The sequence below is a fragment of the Fragaria vesca genome, linkage group LG7 (genome assembly GCF_000184155.1).
Source record: "Fragaria vesca subsp. vesca linkage group LG7, FraVesHawaii_1.0, whole genome shotgun sequence".
In the NCBI taxonomy this organism is placed as follows: Eukaryota; Viridiplantae; Streptophyta; class Magnoliopsida; order Rosales; family Rosaceae; genus Fragaria; species Fragaria vesca.
In genome coordinates this window covers 2,563,406-2,579,812 of record NC_020497.1, presented here as the reverse complement: position 1 = coordinate 2,579,812, position 16,407 = coordinate 2,563,406, and the positions used below count along the sequence as shown (strand labels likewise).

Here is a 16,407-nt window from a genome sequence, read left to right as displayed (position 1 = left end):
GAGCACGGTTTGCCTACTGGTGTTAACGAGCGGCTTATGGCGAGATCCAGTTTTGACGTGCATACATCAAATTGAGTTGTTTCAATCTGATTTAGCTTCGTTGAAGCTGATGTGATGAGGAGTTCAGTTGGGCAGGCGACACTCTTGAGTCGTTATGAGGTTGGTGAACAAAAGGAAGGACAACCAACGTGGTGCCAGTAGTGTTGTCGATGGGGGATTAGCAAGGCTGCATATTGCAAGCTAGTGGTGGAGATGCACTTGCAGTCCTCATACATGCATATTGTGATTGGTGGTTGTTGGGCTTGGAATCTTGACCAACACCCGTGTTATTTTTCTTATGGTTTTGTGCCAACAATAAAGCTTTATCACTTTTTGGTAGGGCGTTATGGGCTTTGTCCCGGTATACTCACTTAGTGTGCCTTATTTGGCATAGTGAGGCACTGAGGCGGCGAGCTATTTGCTTGATCAAATGAACACACGCAATAAAACAAAGTCTTGCTAAATTTGCTTGCTTGTGCCAACATAGTGGGAAAACCATGTTTCTCCTAACAATACTTCTTCATGATAGAATTATCTTTCATGTATGTCACCGCTTTTGTCAAAACAAATAGAGTAGCCACACGTACTCTCTTTGTTAATTGGTGTTTGATTCCTCTAAAAAAATGGTGTTTTTTAGAATACAAAGATTTTGTCTTAGTATTATTTCAGTATGTTCTCTCAATATTTCAGTATGTTTTATGTCCTAATTATTTCAGTATGTTCTCTCAATATTTCAGTATGTTCTCTAATTGGTGTTTGATTCCTCTAAAAAAATGGTGTTTTTTAGAATACAAAGATTTTGTCTTGGTATTATTTCAGTATGTTTTCTCAATGCTTATTGTAATATGAGATTTAGGTTTTATGTCCTCTCTTTATATTAATAGTTAAGTCTTGAGGGCAAGTATGAACAACTTTCCTTTGAGAAAGGAAAATGTGAGTAGAAAGTGAATCCTCTCATCATCAAATGCATTTTCTTTTTACATTTCCAAAATTAATTATGCAATGATTACATTACTTATATACATTTATGACCTTGCTTAAAATGATTATTTCTCAGAATATATAAAAATTCTCAAGGACACAATGCTCCGACTTTCATGGAGCAAAGTAGGGTTACGAAAGTTATAGGCTCTCTATCGGCGGCGGTGAACCCAGGGAACCCCCGACTATCTAATGGCTAGGGTTTGGCGGCGGCGGAGCAGAGAGTTGTGCTCTCTTCAAGCGGTGATGTCAAGATCAAGACCAAATATCTATGCCTTCAGCTGTGGCGATTCATTGCGAGTAAAGGCTATCTCAAGACTAGGTCGGTATATACGACATCGAGGAAGGTAGCCCGAGGTATTGCCTTCATATCGAGGACTTGGGTAGTGTCGATGAAGAAACTTGCTGAATGGAAGAAGGTTTGGGGATCTCCGAATCGATCTAGATGTCGACAAGATCTCGTTGAAGGGGCTGAAATCAAATCGGGTTGTCACTATTCGACTTTAGATTGGCTTTCCGAGTAGGGTTCGGCGAAGTGGTGTTGAAGTGGATTGGAGTTTGATGGTCACTGCCACTGCCGGTGGTGAAGCAAACTTTAGATTGTCGACGCGAGTTTGATGGTCGTTGTCTCCTAGAGTTGGGCTCGTTATGGGCTGAAATCTGAGTTATGTACGAGATTCAAACTTTCCTCCCCTTGTGGTGAAGGCGATGAACTTTGATCTCTTTTGTGGAGGTTGCTTTAGAGTCTCCTCAATCTAGCTTGTTTATGTTTCGCATAAAAAAATAAAACAAAACAAAAACTCCTAACTGGTCAAAATTGACAGCTCTTGCAATGTTACTCGGAAAATTTCTCTCCCACACTTTCCTACCTTGATTCTCATGTCCTAACTCGGCAGTGGCATCGACTACAAAGTTTGCTTCATTGAGGATGTGTATGAAAGTAATGTTTATGAAGTCCTTTAATTTGCAAACAAGTCAAAGCTGCACTCACATCCAAATTGAAACCTTCACATCTTGTAAGCCTCTCAATTCTCAATTCACTGGCTTTTCAGTAGGTTTGGTTCAATTTCGCAATTTCAGCTTCATATGCCTCTTCAATATATTTGTACTACTTTGGAAATTAGGGTTTAATATCCATGCTCTATGTGACCTTGATTTGTTAAATAGCTTTTAGCCGTTTGGCGTTTGTCTGAATTTATTTAGTAGTTTTGAGATTAGTTATTGGATAAATAAATTTGCAAACTGCTAGAAAGCATAGTGGAAAGTTTAATTTCTAGCTAGAAGGTAATCTGGGTTATACTAGATTAGTTGCTAGTGTAACGAAATAGTGAAGTGATTAAATTATTAGTAAAGAACTCTTATATGAGAGGGAGTTTCTGAGGGGAAGGAATATTTGATTAGGGGGAGATCGTTGTAGAGAACAAGGGAAAAGTTCATGGTGGGGATGGTTGGTATTTGACTGGCCTAGTGCCTGTCTAGCATCACGCCAGTGTTGGTGATGGCCTTTAGCCTAACAGGCGCTTGTTGGGTGTGACTGACTAGTGAAGTGTTTGGTGGATGTGTCCTAGGTCCAAAAGATGAGATCGAGAGGTTAATTTCCTACCTCAACTCTCTCCGAGGAAAGACATGGCTGCATTATGGCTGCGGGCTTGGATTGGAGTGGGGATGGACTGGATTAGAGCGATGTCAGGCGAATATCGACGGTTGGCGAGCTGGATTTGATGGTTTAGATCAGAATCCAGTTGGTTAGCTGTCAATGAAGATCGAACGTCGGGGTCATACCTTGAGGCGGGTTGGCTTGGGTTGATCAGCTTTAGGCGCCGAGCTTCGATCGGTGACAACGATCCCTTTTTTTGGTCCGACGCTGGTGGTGGGCAAGGCAACTACTGTTTCAAACCGGGCCGAGGGAGGTGGGTCTAGCCCATTTTCTGGTCTATCTTATGGGCTCGTTATGGGCTGAAATCTGAGTTAATTATGAGATTCAAGCTTCCCTCCCCTTGTGGTGAAGGCGGTGAACTTTGATCTCTTTTGTGGAGGTTGCTTTAGAGGCTCCTCAATCTAGCTTGTTTATGTTTCACATAAAAAAACAAAACAAAACAAAAACTCCTAACTGGTTGAAATTGACAGCTCTTGCAATGCTACTCAAAAAATTTCTCTCCCACACTTTCCTACATTGATTCTCATGTCCTAATTTGGCAGTGGCATCGGCTACAAAGTTTGCATCGTTGAGGATGTGTATGAAAGTAATGTTTATGAAGTCCTTTAATTTGCAATTGTTTTGATGTCTTCAATGATCTGCTGGATTCTCCAAGGTGGATGTATATTGTTGTTCACAACGTCAATGGTGATCTTAGAGTCACTCCTAATATGTATATCTCTATAATCCTTACATCGAGCTATATGAACTAAGGCATCACCAATGAATACTGAGGTTGCAATGACCAGATTTCATGATCCATCTCTGCCAATGTAACCGATACCAACAGATCCACTTGATACAAATAATTCAAAGTAGATCTTCATAACACTCTCAGGGGAGGGAGCCATTTGATAGCTCTAGAGATGGTTTTATAACCCTTCCAGATCACATTCTATGGTTCTTCTCTTCAAATTGTACCAGCTCATCTATTAGCCCTTCACAATTTTTTTTGCAAGTGGTAGAATGCAAATTCTTGTCGGTAGTCACACACAGCTCATCTGTGTAAAAGATGAATAGGTATGCAAAATAGGGAGATATAAAACATAAAGTTAAGAACCTAATGATTTTGGTCTAATGGAAGCATGTTAGGTTGCAAGTGAAGCAAACGCTACAAAGATTCTCTTGGTAATAAGAAGATCCTGGTTCGAACCCGCACCTTTTGGAAACATTCTTTAAGCCCACTAAGCCACAAAGAAGCGCACTGAGCCACATCCCTTGAAACCGCACCTTAAAGAAGCGTCATACCTAAATTGATAGTTTCTATCCAGATCAAAGCTTCGTTTTGAAATTAAAGTGCGAAAGTCTTTATTTGGCTCACTTTTCGGTCACATTTTTCGATCATAGCCAGTAAGTATATAGATATATATGACATGTTCATCTCTATAAATTTTCAACTAATTTGGTGATCGTTTAAGTTGTCGAACGATTCTGGTTAAATAGATTTCACTCGTTTATTGAATTAATGTAGTTGCAACAACTTAAATGATCACCAAATAACCGAAAATTTATAAAGATGACCATGTCAATATATATATATATATATCTATATACTAACTGGTTATGATAAAAAAATGAACTAAATAAAGACCTTCACATTTTAAACTCAAAACGTAGGTTCGTTCTAGATAAAAACTGTCTAAATTGATGCCCGTCCCCACCCAACATGGGAGTTCACTGAGCCACAAATGGCCATGCGGAACAGGGTTACAGCGAGGGCAACATTGTAAATTTAAGTCGAAAAAAGAACCGTGGTCGGCTTATGAAGTGGGCCAGTAAATAAAGTCCATCCAAGTAGAATCTTGAATTTGAGTCCAGAGCTCTCTCTGAGAAACGAGAGCAGCAGCAGCAAGGGAGATGGGAGTCACCAAGGAACAAGTCGAAGCTACACTCACATCCAAATTGAAACCTTCACATCTCGTAAGCCTCAACCCACTGGCTTTTCAGTAGGTTTGGTTCAATTTCGCAGTTTCAGCTTCATATGCCTGTTCAATATTTGTACTACTTTGGAAATTAGGGTTTAATATCCGTGCTCTATGTGACCTTGATTTGTTAAACATCTTTTAGCCGTTTGGCGTTTGTCTGAATTTATTTAGTAGTTTTGAGATTAGTTATTGGATAATAAATAAATTTGCGAACTGCTAGAAAGCATAGTGGAAGGTTTAATTTCTAGCTAGAAGGTAATCTGGGTTATACTAGATTAGTTGCTAGTGTAGCGAAATGGTGAAGTGATTAAATTATTAGTAAAGAACTTTTATATGAGAGGGAGTTCCTGAGGGGAAGGAATATTTGATTAGGGGGAGATCGTTGCAGAGAACGAGGGAAAAGTTCATGGTGGGGATGGTTGGTATATTGAAAGTTAACCTCTACGGAGTGATTGCCTATGGAAAAAGATATTTCAAGATGGAATCAGTTGTAAATTCGCTAGGGAAGTTGGTTGACAACTTATCTTGTATTTGAATCCCACTCTCGTGATATGGAAAGGTGAGTATGGTATCTGTATTAGATTGGGAAATGTTTCATGGTAAGGCCAACACTTGAGACATCTTTCAAAAGATAATATTTAGTGTTCTTTCTAGGGCTGTAAGTCTTTTGTTGTTCATCACCACATTGCATTACATTCAAGGTAGAGATTTTCTGTATGTAAGTTTGATTGAGGTTGTTTGTACCTCCATCTTGTGTTCCCTTAGTTTTGTAGCACACTTTCCTCTGGGGAAGGAAGACAGATGAAATATCATTGAGATGTGGTGTTGGGTATGCCATGACTGGTTTCTATGGATAGATATAGAAACTGGTGTCAGAAGACACCTTGTACTGTGCCATTGCACTCATTCCATTTTGCTATTTGCTATTAAATTTATTTGAGTATAGTTAAAAACGAGTCTGGCTATGTATCTAACTTTATCATGCCACTATTCACCTTGCTACTCAGAGATTTGCATTAACACCTTACTCGTTGTTTTGGCTTGATACCCAACCAACTAGGATGCTGTTGTGACACAGCTGCAAAGATCACATTAAAAGATATTAGAGAAACCACATGTTTCATTAAAAGCGCCATATGCAGTCATAAGGAGGCTAGTTTCCTTGTGACTGCAAGATTTTGACCTGTTAGATAGGGAAAAAGGAATGAACTTCCCTCCCTTGCAGAAAATCATTAGTTTTGAGCATATTTACTTGGGAAGATATTATCTTTGCAAAAGTTGCTTAATCAAAACAGCTTTTCTTCTATGGACTGGGATAACCTAACAGGAAATAAAGGAGCAAGAAAGCTACCGAAATGAATTCTTGTATGAAAACCTAAACTATTTTATTCTTTGGCCAAGTGATTTTAGTCTTTCAATCTTTCTTTAGTTGTTATCAACATCTATCATAGACTACCAGTAGTTTTTCTAACTGACAAGCAAATGGAAATCGTCAGAGAATGATAATATCATTTTTACCATTTTTGGAAATGTTTTCCTCATGGAAACAGGTATTTTCTGTTTGTTGTCTATGAGAATCAAGGGTCTTAGATTTAGAGTTCACTATTGGTCTTTCACTATTGAACTACTGCATGGCCACTGGATTTTTTTATATGTATTTTTTTTTCTGCAAATGACTGCTTGAGTGTAGCCTTAGAATAGAATTCATGTAGTTAGCTTGATGCAAATGCATTCTTGACTTTGGTGATACACTTACATTTGCATTGTTGCTCTCATTTCCCATCCTTTTCATATTCCATGCAAATGTGTGTGCCTATACCATTATTTCTAATTTATTTTTGGACGTTTGTATTTCAGGATGTAGTTGATACATCTGGAGGGTAAGAACTTGCACTTGGATTGAATTTATGAATTTTCTCAGTTCTTTTGCCCTTTATCTTTTGTTCATTCAATGAATTTGTTGCTGTCAGATGCGGTGCTAGCTTTGTTATTGAAATAGTATCAGAGCAGTTTGAAGGAAAGAGGTTGCTAGAGAGGCATCGGGTGGTAAATTCTGCTTTGGAAGAGGAGATGAAGGAGATTCATGCCCTCTCAATAAAGAAGGCCCTCACACCAGAGCAGTGGAAACAACAGCTGGAGGCTGAAAAATCTAAACCTGCTGCTTAACATCGGTATAAGAAGTCTAAACTATGTTCTGTAGCTGATAATGCTGGAAACTGCTTGGAATTGATTTTGAGTATGTTGAAACTTTTACTGTGTTTCTTTAATTCTCATCCTTATGCCAAGTTACAGTGGAATATATGTGGCACTTATTTTACAAATTTGTATATGAGATATCTCTTTATCTAGTTGTTTGAAGAAACTGCAAAAGAAAATAAGGTAGAAGTTAATTATTAGTCCTGTCTTATGATCACTGTGTTTGTGAATTTGTTCAAACTCTTCCCACATCTAAATCATGTCTTAACTTAGATAGTTTCATTCGTTAAGTTCTATTTTTGCTTTGAATTTTCAGTGCTTAAGTTACAGGAGTTGGCAAATTATGGTTCAAAACATGGTCAAAATGTAATGAACAGGTGCCAAGTCCTATTATTTTGTAGTCGGATGTATTGAATTGAAGCAAACTTTGGTTTGTGAAAGTTGGCTCATAGTTATTGAATTAAGATGAGACCATCTGCAGAGATTGCCTACATTTTATGCCCCCTTGAACTTGGAAACTATGGTAGGGATTTAAGAGAGACTACACCCAACATTAAGAAATGGAAGTATGCAGTTCCTTTTAAAATGGTAATTTTCTTACACGTTTCTGTACATGTATAAATCATGATAGAGATATATATAGCAGCCATTGGTTTAATTTGAACAGCAGGAATTGGTTTAATTTGCTGGTAAGACTATGCAGTAGGGTAAGAGGCTGCCATAGCAATGCCGCAAAGGCCTTCTGCTGCATCGACATCCCTTTGCATCCTTATGTACCCTTCTTCACCCCATTGTGCACCCCATGAGTTCTTCACCAGCCAGTACTTTGTCCCATCATCACTCACACCGTAGCCAACTGCTGTAACACCATGGTCTAAACTTGTTCCACAGGTACCAGTAAAGACGCCACTTGAATAGAATTGGAAATCAGATCCACTAGCATCAATGGCAACCGAAATAGGTTGGCTTGCAACGGCCTTTAGAAGGGCACTTTCACTGTTTGCAGGCACGTCTTCATGGCCAGTTATTGAGGCTGCATGGCTCGCTTCCTTCCGGGCATTGCATTTGCCATCAACACCGGTGTAGGGATAATTTGCCTCGGTGCTAAGTCCATGATTTTGATTGATGAACTCAAATGCATCATCCATCAAACCACCTTCACAACCTTGATCTTCACCACTTTTGTCACAATCAACTAGCTCTTGCTCAGACAATGAGATTAGTTTACCCATTGTAAGTTGAGTAATCCCTTCCATGGCTGCCACTGCCGAAAATGCCCAACAACAACCTATACATGCATGTTTGGGTTCCAGTCATATTAACTAGTACACAATGAAACCATAACACGTAGAAATTAGATACATGCTTACCGCATTGGCCTTGATTCTTGATAGGAGTTACAGCTCCTTTGCTTCTCCAGTCCATCGTAGCCGGCACTGTGACATTTTCATACCTGAAGGAACTGGTTTTTGTGGAACTTTCATGCCCCTTAAATCCATTACTCAAGGATGTGAATTCTTCATTAGTAAGATGTGCAAACTGATTGACACCCAACCTGAAAGTTTTGCTTGCATCGTTATTGGAAGATTCTATATATGCCAAATTTTCTTTGAATATCTTGAAACGACTCTCCTTCTCATCAATGCTGCTAAAAACACGTCCATGACGAGCCATCCATTGCTCATATCTCCCATACATTGTCACATCTTGCAGAGTGCGAGATGTGGCTTCAGAAGACCAAGCCCCCAACATGAGGATCAAGGCCAAACTTATACATTTAATTTGGTTAGTGAACTCCATATATATAATAGCTTGGCTTCCAAAGTGAATGGATTGATGAGGTGCAATGAAATGGGAGATTACTCCACAGTTTATATAGAGAAGAGAGATAGAAAGGAGATGATATAATTATCTCCGTGCCCATCTGTTATAACTATATTAATGACTGTTGATCATTTTGCTATTACGGCAAGTTATAGCTAACTTGTACAACTCTAGCTATGTCCTCATCATTTGTTCTGGTTCCCATCAAGTAGCATGAGGGACGATATACATGTCAATTTTGTTCTGCATTTTAACTTGTTCCTCCTGCCTCTTATGTTCACAGACATACACAGCCATTACATACCTTCAATTCATATTGCATGACTATTTTTTTGTTTTCAAATTTTCAAATATTTTTATATTTTATTAGTTGTAGCATCAAATGCATGGTGAGCAAGTTAACATGGGTTTGACTACTCTTTCTGGATCCATCTTAAAAGAACCAAGTAACCAAAGTAAATTGCTAATGCAATAATGGGGAAATAGGAGAATTGAATTTAATTCATCCCACTCCCAAGTCCCAAACTCCCAACTGCACATCTATCTCAAACTGTGAAGTCTCATGGTTACCCTATACTTGTTATTTGCTACCAAAGAAAACTAAAATGGAATAAAATGTGTAATAGGACAAACAAAACCAGACCTTTCATCAAATTAGATCAAGTTTTGTTCTTTTTCCTTGGTCTGGTAGAGACCAAATTAACTATTCTGCTTCTTCCAATTCCAATTGAGCTACTCTGCCATTGTCAGTCCATGAGATAATAAGAGAAGAACATCTTGTGCTAGTACTTTGGAGTATACAATCGTGGCCACCATGCTTGTCCAACCACCAATCCCAACTTTCCATACTAACATTCTTCCATTGCTCAGAACCACAAACATGGTGATAACTCACACTTCACCCTCAACCACTCACCAAAAGACACAAAGCTCAAGACTTGGCGAGTGCCCACCTGGGTTCAGACCCATTCACAGAGTCAGAGTCAGAGTTGCAGAGCAAACCTCTGGCCTTGTTGGGGATGAGACACCCACCCAGATTAAAACTGAGCTTTACCAGGCACTCCAAGGTATGTAAGTTCATATTCATTTCCTTTCTAGCTTAGTCCAACATATGTACCTGTACTTTGATGAACATTTTGAACTTAAAACTGAACTGGGTTGTTACTGATTGTACTTTAAGGTATTAATAGAGGGATATTTGGAGTCCCATCTGCAAAGAAATCTGAGATTGAAGGTTTGGTTGAGCAGTTGGAGTCTCAGAATCCAACTCCAGATCCTACTGTGAACTTAGAAAAGGTATATTCCATGTTTGATCCTTCAAGTTGTCTTGAGAGAATGAGAGTTGAGACTGTTAGTTATGAGTTCCATTTGGGAAATTTTGATACTTTCTACAATTGGAAGGTGGGTGGATGCTGGAAACTTGTGTATAGCACAATTACAATTTTAGGCTCAAGAAGAACAAAGCTAGGATTGAGGGACTTCATCTCATTGGGAGATTTCTACCAAAATATTGATGTTGCTAAGGTAGAAAGATTTCTGATCAAATGTTGAAAACTTTGTCAAATGTTTTTATACATTTAAATATCCACTTTGCCATTGAGCAAAATATATTTCTGTTTTCCCATGAACTGTATGGTGATTTGGTTTGTGTTTTACAACTGGGCATTTGGTGCATGATATGCCAAAACGGAGGGCAAAGCAGTCAATGTGATCGAGTTCAATGTGAGAGGATTGAATCTGTTTAATGGACGGTTAACAATTGTGGCTTCCTTCAAGAAAGCATCCAAATCAGTTAAAGCACTTGATATACCCTTTTGCTTACATATGTATCATCTCTTTACTTTTTAGTTAGATTACAGCTACAAGTTTTTGAAGCTTTCTGTTTTCAATTTTTACAGAGAGTTGACATCAGCTATGACAACTCTACAATCACTCCAGTTCAGGTATTTGACATTGCATTTCTTTTTGTGGCATGCATATCAGATAATTAGTATATGCGTTCTGAAACTTGAATCCCCTGCTCTATGCTGGTTTATGCTTTAATTTTCAATTTTAGCCGTGCATTATGAATGAGCTTTTTGAGCAAAAGCAGTGAGATCATATTCTATTTCGATTGTGTGTGGGATCAATGTTGTGAACTTTAAATTTTGTAATACACGGCTACTAGTTAAAAAGCAAAACAAAGCACACAGAGTCAATTTCCGAGTTGAGGAAGAAAGAACCATCGTGGAAGGGTGTACACACACGCCAGCTTCATAATGGGGTTAGTATGGCTCTGATTGTTTGTTTCTGTCTTTGGAAATGCAACAGTTGATGAACGTGTTTCGGAAAAATTATGATATTCTGCTTGGAATTTTCAATCCAGACGGTTGGCTCGAGATCACGTATCCTAAATTATTTTAGTCTGGTATTTTTATCATATGCCGATTGTGTTTTGTTTTTCCTCAATTGAGTCAATACAGATATGTTGATGATACCGTGAGGATAGGAAGGGATGACAAAGGCAATATCTTCATATTAGAGAGATCAGAAGAAATTATGATTTGATCTTAAGGTTCAGTTCATTGTTATACACTTCAAGGCCGATTTCCATCATTATTGGAGGCTATATTCACTGCTGCAGTAGGCAGTTTTTCGAATTATATAGATGGAAATCATATAGTTATTTCCACAGGCATCTTTTGTTGAGAATAATGAAGCTGATCCTAGTAAGGAAGCAATATTTGGTTTTATGAGGAATGACTTGGTTTCATATATAAGAAAACTCATCCTCTCTAGTCTAGATGTGCTAGCAGCCCTTCTATAAGAAAATTTGATAAAGTAGTCTGGGATTTACATCTAAAACCAATTGTCAATGGATAGAGTGACTCAAACTCTTATAAACCACATGCAATGTCTTATTTTCCTGATGCGGGATTTATATCTCAACAAAAGTAGATAGACAAAAAAGGTTAGACTGCTTGCTACCTCAATTATTTTGAATAAAACTTACATTAACATTAAGGGCACATTTACTTACATGGAATAGAATTGAAAAGTGAGGGAACGATTCCGACAGAGAAGAATTCCAGCGTTTACTTACACATAATAGATTTAGAATAGGTGTGGGTCTCACCTCCTAATAAGGAATCAATTTCTTGACAACTGTGAATTGTGATACTAAGGAGGAGGTGGGATTAGGAATTGTACCATAATGAATGAACTTTTATACCGAAAATACCCTTTTAATTTTATTATGCTAATAAATTGAAGAATTTGTATAAGATGTTAATAATTTCAATTTTTTTTCTTGAAGGATTTTTTTATATGCTAATAATATATTATTTGTGGAAGTTGTTTAATTTGTTTATTTATAAAATTGCTTGCTTGATTTAAATATAATATTACTAAAAGTATAAAAATATGATGCCTTAATTTTGTTGTTCAACCCTTGCAACTTGCGGTTTGAGATACACCCAAAATGCTAGTACTAGGTCTAAATGATTTTGATAAATTATGGTAAAAGAGAGTTTATGCAAGGACGTGATTGCAATATAACCATGTAGGCTCTGTATTATATTATTAATATGTAACCACATGATTACAATCAATACATTGAATCGAAATAGTCCATCTAGTTTGTTTATTATACATAACTTATCAACTGAGACAATAAAAATAACGAACAAAGCTAGATCAAGATATAGGGAAAAAATTGTGTTGAGAGTGATCGGAAAGTGTAGTTCATTTTTTTCATGGGTGTATTAGTAATTAAAATAGTAATTAATTACATTCATATTCTAATTCCATGTGATAAGTAAAAAGCTCAATGGAATTGAAATGTCCATATACTATTCCATTCTGTCTCCCATTTCTTCGGTCTTCCATTCTTGATATCCATTCCAAGTAAGTAAATGTGTCAGAGGTTTAATCGACGCCCCCAGAGAGTAACGAAAGTGCTCTTACCTAATGGGATTTGCATTTTTTTTTTCTCGTCTACAAAGCCAAAACAAGAATAAATACACTCTAATAAAAAAGAAAAGAATAGATGTACTATATTTTCTTCAATGGAGCCCTCGTTTTCATATGCACCAACTTTTCTCAGCCATTTTCCTTCAAACAAGGAGGCAGGAATGCTGTTTTGCAACAGTTTTTCCCTAATAGGTAAAATTCTAATCTAAAGGAAGTAAGGAACAAAGTTAACCAAGCTCACCGTAAATTGGGTAAGAAAATGAACCCAGGAAAACATTGTAAGAAAAAAAACACATGTATTAAGGTCTTCTAGTTTCTTACATTTACAAATTAACATTGGAGCTAAAATTAGATCTTGATTGAACAAGGTCAGTGTCACTCACTATCTTGACTGAACCAAAATTATTTTCAGGCTTTCAGCCAAGCAAATCAGAAGAGTTGTGACTTTTGTTGCTAGTTCTATGCCATATCGTACAACCAGCTTGGCTCACTTGGAATGATTTGATGGAAGCAAATAGTAGGTAGTCCTAGACTCCTAGACTCCTAGTGTTATCATCTGGATTTGTTTAACCAACATTGTTCAACCAGATGTTAATCCAGGTCATGGGCATCATGGCGCTACTTAAGTTTGTTATGGGATTTGCATATGCTTATAATCAAGGAAGAAAATTTCGGTGATTACGGAAATTTTGACCCTTTAAAATATGAAAATTTCGATGGAAATTTCGGGAAAATATCGATTGCAGTAAAAAAATGAGAAAATTGATGAAAATTTGAAAAAGAACAAGAAAATTTTCAATAAAACTTTGAGAGATGTTTGTTTTGTCAATTATCTATTATATTTGAAAAGAAAACCTTGACTAAACATTAATCTATAATGAGTTCTAGTAATTTAAGGTGAATAAGTAAATACTGAATCGTTGATAAATCTTAAAAATTTACTTCAATTTTAAAATTTAATTTATTTTTATGGCTTGAAATAAATAAAAAAGGGCTAGACCATCATACTTTATTTAATTTTATAGAAAACAAATGAATTATACATAGAAAAGAAAAAAAACGCACACGAAAAAACAAGATCATTCATGGGTATATGGGTCATATCATTCATATGTATATCTCCTGCTCCATGTAGATCAGCTAGAGCCACAAGTTTCTCAACTTCTTATCCTCTATCTTCGTTCTCAAGTTCTAATACGATCACACACAGAGATTCAGAGAAAGAGCAAAGTCATTATCGAATCAATCCAAACATCCAAACGTATCCAAATGCTTTCATCATTTTCCCCTTCAAATGATTTCATGGTACCCTTTCTTCGTTCTCTGTAATGGATCCTTCCTTTGGTTCCTTTGTGCCTTTGTCGTCAACGTCGGGTAGACTGGGTTTTTAATTTTTACGAGGTCTGGGTTTTCAATATGCAGAGGTCTGGGTTTGCAGAGGTCAATTTTGAGAGGTGTTTTCAGTTCTCCGTTTGAGTCATCGAAAGAAGAAGTCGATTTGGTTATGCGTTTGACGAAAATTTTAGAAAGGAAAAAAAAACTAGTCGGAGATCCGCCCAGACCGCCTAGGCAGCCGATTTTCTGCCTGCCGACTAGTTCAACCGATTACCTTGAAATCGGGATGGGCTGCCTCCGCCGAGCGCCTAGGCTCCGCTTAGACCGATTCGCAAGATTTCGAATATTTCGGCGAAATATCGGGAAATATCGAAAATATCAGGCGAAAAATCATTGGAGGTGAAAGATATATCGGGACATGAGATTTTTCCTTCCTTCCTTGTAATTGTTGTGTAGGGAGCTTTTTCTTCTCACGTCTATTAATTATCTTATAAAGAAAAAATAGAAAAAAATTATGGTTGGTCATGACTGATGGACGGTGGTGGACTGGTGGAGGGGTTCAATCAAAGAATTCATCTGGTTGATATAACAACTGCTCATGCTTGGATTGGCGAAGTGTTTCAGTAAGGAGGAAAGATAAATATAGTGCTGGGGGCAATTCGAAAACTAAGCTGTGAAGTGGTTATTTTCTTAAAAAAAGAAACAATAACTGAATAAATAAAAAGATGACCGCGAAGCCCTGTGCCAACAGTTATGTAGGGGAGTTGACTGGGCCTCAGTCATAACCATGATACAGTAATACACAGTTTTATCTTGTAAGAATTCACATCTTTCCATGACATACATCTACTGGAATGATAAAACAATGAAACTGGTGCACACAATTTACTGCTACTGGTTGGACAGAAAACTCACATTTTAGATTAAAGGAAAACATGCTATCCTGATGTTTAGCCAAACGCTGCAATGAGGAAAGCCTTGTAAATACTCATGAACTTGGCCACGAACGCTGAAAAGAAAAATGATCCAGAAATACTATTAAAGACCGACACCAATGCCATTATACGTGTCTGAAGAGCATAGGCTAAGAGGATGCAGTAATTATCTAATCCCATTCGATGATGATGGCAAAACAATAAAACTCCCCAAAAAATGGAAGAATAATAGTGGGTTACTCTAGCAGATTACGTTTATCTGAATGGCTAAGCTCTAGGTCCATGTACAGAAAATAAGAGGTCTGTTTGACAAAATTTTGATTTTTTTGCTGTTGTTGGGTCGATAAGAAGTTAAACCAGATCTGATTTTAACTAAAAGCACTTAAAAACTGAAAATGAAACACATTTTATGTTCAACCAAGTAACTTTGCAATTTCTATTGTTTCCTCATTCTACTCATCATTATCTCACACATCATCAAAAAATGTAAAGTACCTTCGAGGTGAAATATGGCTTTCTGCCCAAGACGCATCCTATGTTTCTGTAAATAAAAACAGAATTATAAAAAGAAAAGAGTAAATGACACTATATCACATTTGACTACTGAATAAATCAAATCATAACTACTATGTTCCCAAGCTGATATTCACTGCCCTGCTCTAGACAATGAACGTGCAAGTCTGCTAATCTAGTATAATGCACTCATCTCATTTATTGGACAATTATGAGTAGCCAATAACTCTATTTCTGCTTTCGGTCTATAGTTTAGTGAGCTGGTGGTGTCCTTTCACTCTTTCTATATTGATTGAGTTAGAGACTTATGCTCTTTGTTATTAGTTTATCGACCTTGTATTTACAGGTTTGTAATTTGGGTTCGTCCCTTGATTAATAAAAGAGAAATTTTAAATACACACCCCTAATATCTTAATACACACTCTTACTTAATACACCACATATCAAGTTTTTCATTTCAGTATTATACTTAATACACATCCCAAACTGCCTAAAATACCCTTAATTTATGAAATATTTCATTATTTAATATAATTAATCTATATTTACTATTTGATACCTCTTTTTACATATTATTGTCTAATTTTTGTTAGAAATTTTTGATTATCATTGTTCAATTTATAATCAAATGATTATTGTTATATCCCAACTTCAAATCATCAATACAAGTTTTCAAAATTCATAAGATAGTAGAAGTGTAGAAGTACAGTAGCTATTAAACATAGATATCTAGTTATTCGATAAAACATGTTATGATAAAGATGCAGTACTTGAGAATATGATATGCAAGATCAAACTAAAGTTGATATAGATAATAAAAAAAAAAAAAAAAAAAGAAAGAAAAAAGACAACCCAAATGAATTGTGGAGAAGAGTTGGGGTTATAGGAGAAGACGTACTTTCAACGATTTTAGGGTAGAAATGTTAAAATAATACTTCTAGCGCGTATTTTTTTTTTAATAAGAGATGTTTGTTTTGGTCATTTAACTTACCTATAAAATCTTAATAGAAAC

At 36.8% G+C, this 16,407-nt stretch overlaps 3 protein-coding genes and 1 pseudogene across 3 annotated transcripts; 2 read left to right on the top strand and 2 right to left on the bottom strand.

Annotated features, from left to right (window-relative positions):
* The first annotated feature begins 4,504 nt into the window (after nucleotides 1-4,504).
* On the top strand, nucleotides 4,505-7,125 carry LOC101314787 (uncharacterized bolA-like protein C8C9.11-like). The gene is made up of 3 exons (XM_004306550.1): nucleotides 4,505-4,636; nucleotides 6,499-6,521; nucleotides 6,612-7,125. Exons 1-3 carry the CDS (start codon nucleotides 4,574-4,576, stop codon nucleotides 6,805-6,807), a joined length of 282 nt encoding a protein of 93 aa, XP_004306598.1. The 5' UTR covers nucleotides 4,505-4,573; the 3' UTR covers nucleotides 6,808-7,125.
* Nucleotides 7,126-7,493: 368 nt separating this feature from the next.
* LOC101314498 (vignain-like) lies at nucleotides 7,494-8,637 on the bottom strand. Its single transcript, XM_004306549.1, has 2 exons — nucleotides 8,208-8,637; nucleotides 7,494-8,125 (listed from the first exon to the last, which is right to left on the bottom strand). The coding sequence occupies exons 1-2, from the start codon at nucleotides 8,635-8,637 to the stop codon at nucleotides 7,533-7,535; spliced, it is 1,023 nt and encodes a 340-aa protein (XP_004306597.1). The 3' UTR covers nucleotides 7,494-7,532.
* A 739-nt stretch (nucleotides 8,638-9,376) lies between these two features.
* Nucleotides 9,377-11,217, top strand: LOC101314210 (probable plastid-lipid-associated protein 7, chloroplastic-like). The gene is made up of 7 exons (XM_004306548.1): nucleotides 9,377-9,728; nucleotides 9,842-9,957; nucleotides 10,063-10,185; nucleotides 10,354-10,452; nucleotides 10,560-10,604; nucleotides 10,972-11,045; nucleotides 11,124-11,217. The coding sequence occupies exons 1-7, from the start codon at nucleotides 9,476-9,478 to the stop codon at nucleotides 11,206-11,208; spliced, it is 795 nt and encodes a 264-aa protein (XP_004306596.1). The 5' UTR covers nucleotides 9,377-9,475; the 3' UTR covers nucleotides 11,209-11,217.
* A 3,680-nt stretch (nucleotides 11,218-14,897) lies between these two features.
* The window catches only part of LOC101305017, an 8,387-nt pseudogene continuing 6,877 nt past the window's right edge, over nucleotides 14,898-16,407 (bottom strand).

Bases quoted from the DNA above. Each gene is read 5' to 3' on its own strand.
- LOC101314498 (XM_004306549.1), bottom strand. From the start codon at position 8,637: ATGGAGTTCACTAACCAAATTAAATGTATAAGTTTGGCCTTGATCCTC. The intron at 8,126-8,207 runs GTAAGCATGTAT...ATGCATGTATAG, and splicing joins CAAGAATCAAGGCCAATGCG to GTTGTTGTTGGGCATTTTCG.
- LOC101314210 (XM_004306548.1), top strand. From the start codon at position 9,476: ATGCTTGTCCAACCACCAATCCCAACTTTCCATACTAACATTCTTCCA. The intron at 9,729-9,841 runs GTATGTAAGTTC...TTGTACTTTAAG, and splicing joins GCTTTACCAGGCACTCCAAG to GTATTAATAGAGGGATATTT. The intron at 10,453-10,559 runs GTTAAAGCACTT...CAATTTTTACAG, and splicing joins TCAAGAAAGCATCCAAATCA to AGAGTTGACATCAGCTATGA.
- LOC101314787 (XM_004306550.1), top strand. From the start codon at position 4,574: ATGGGAGTCACCAAGGAACAAGTCGAAGCTACACTCACATCCAAATTG. The intron at 4,637-6,498 runs GTAAGCCTCAAC...TTTGTATTTCAG, and splicing joins AATTGAAACCTTCACATCTC to GATGTAGTTGATACATCTGG. The intron at 6,522-6,611 runs GTAAGAACTTGC...TGTTGCTGTCAG, and splicing joins GTAGTTGATACATCTGGAGG to ATGCGGTGCTAGCTTTGTTA.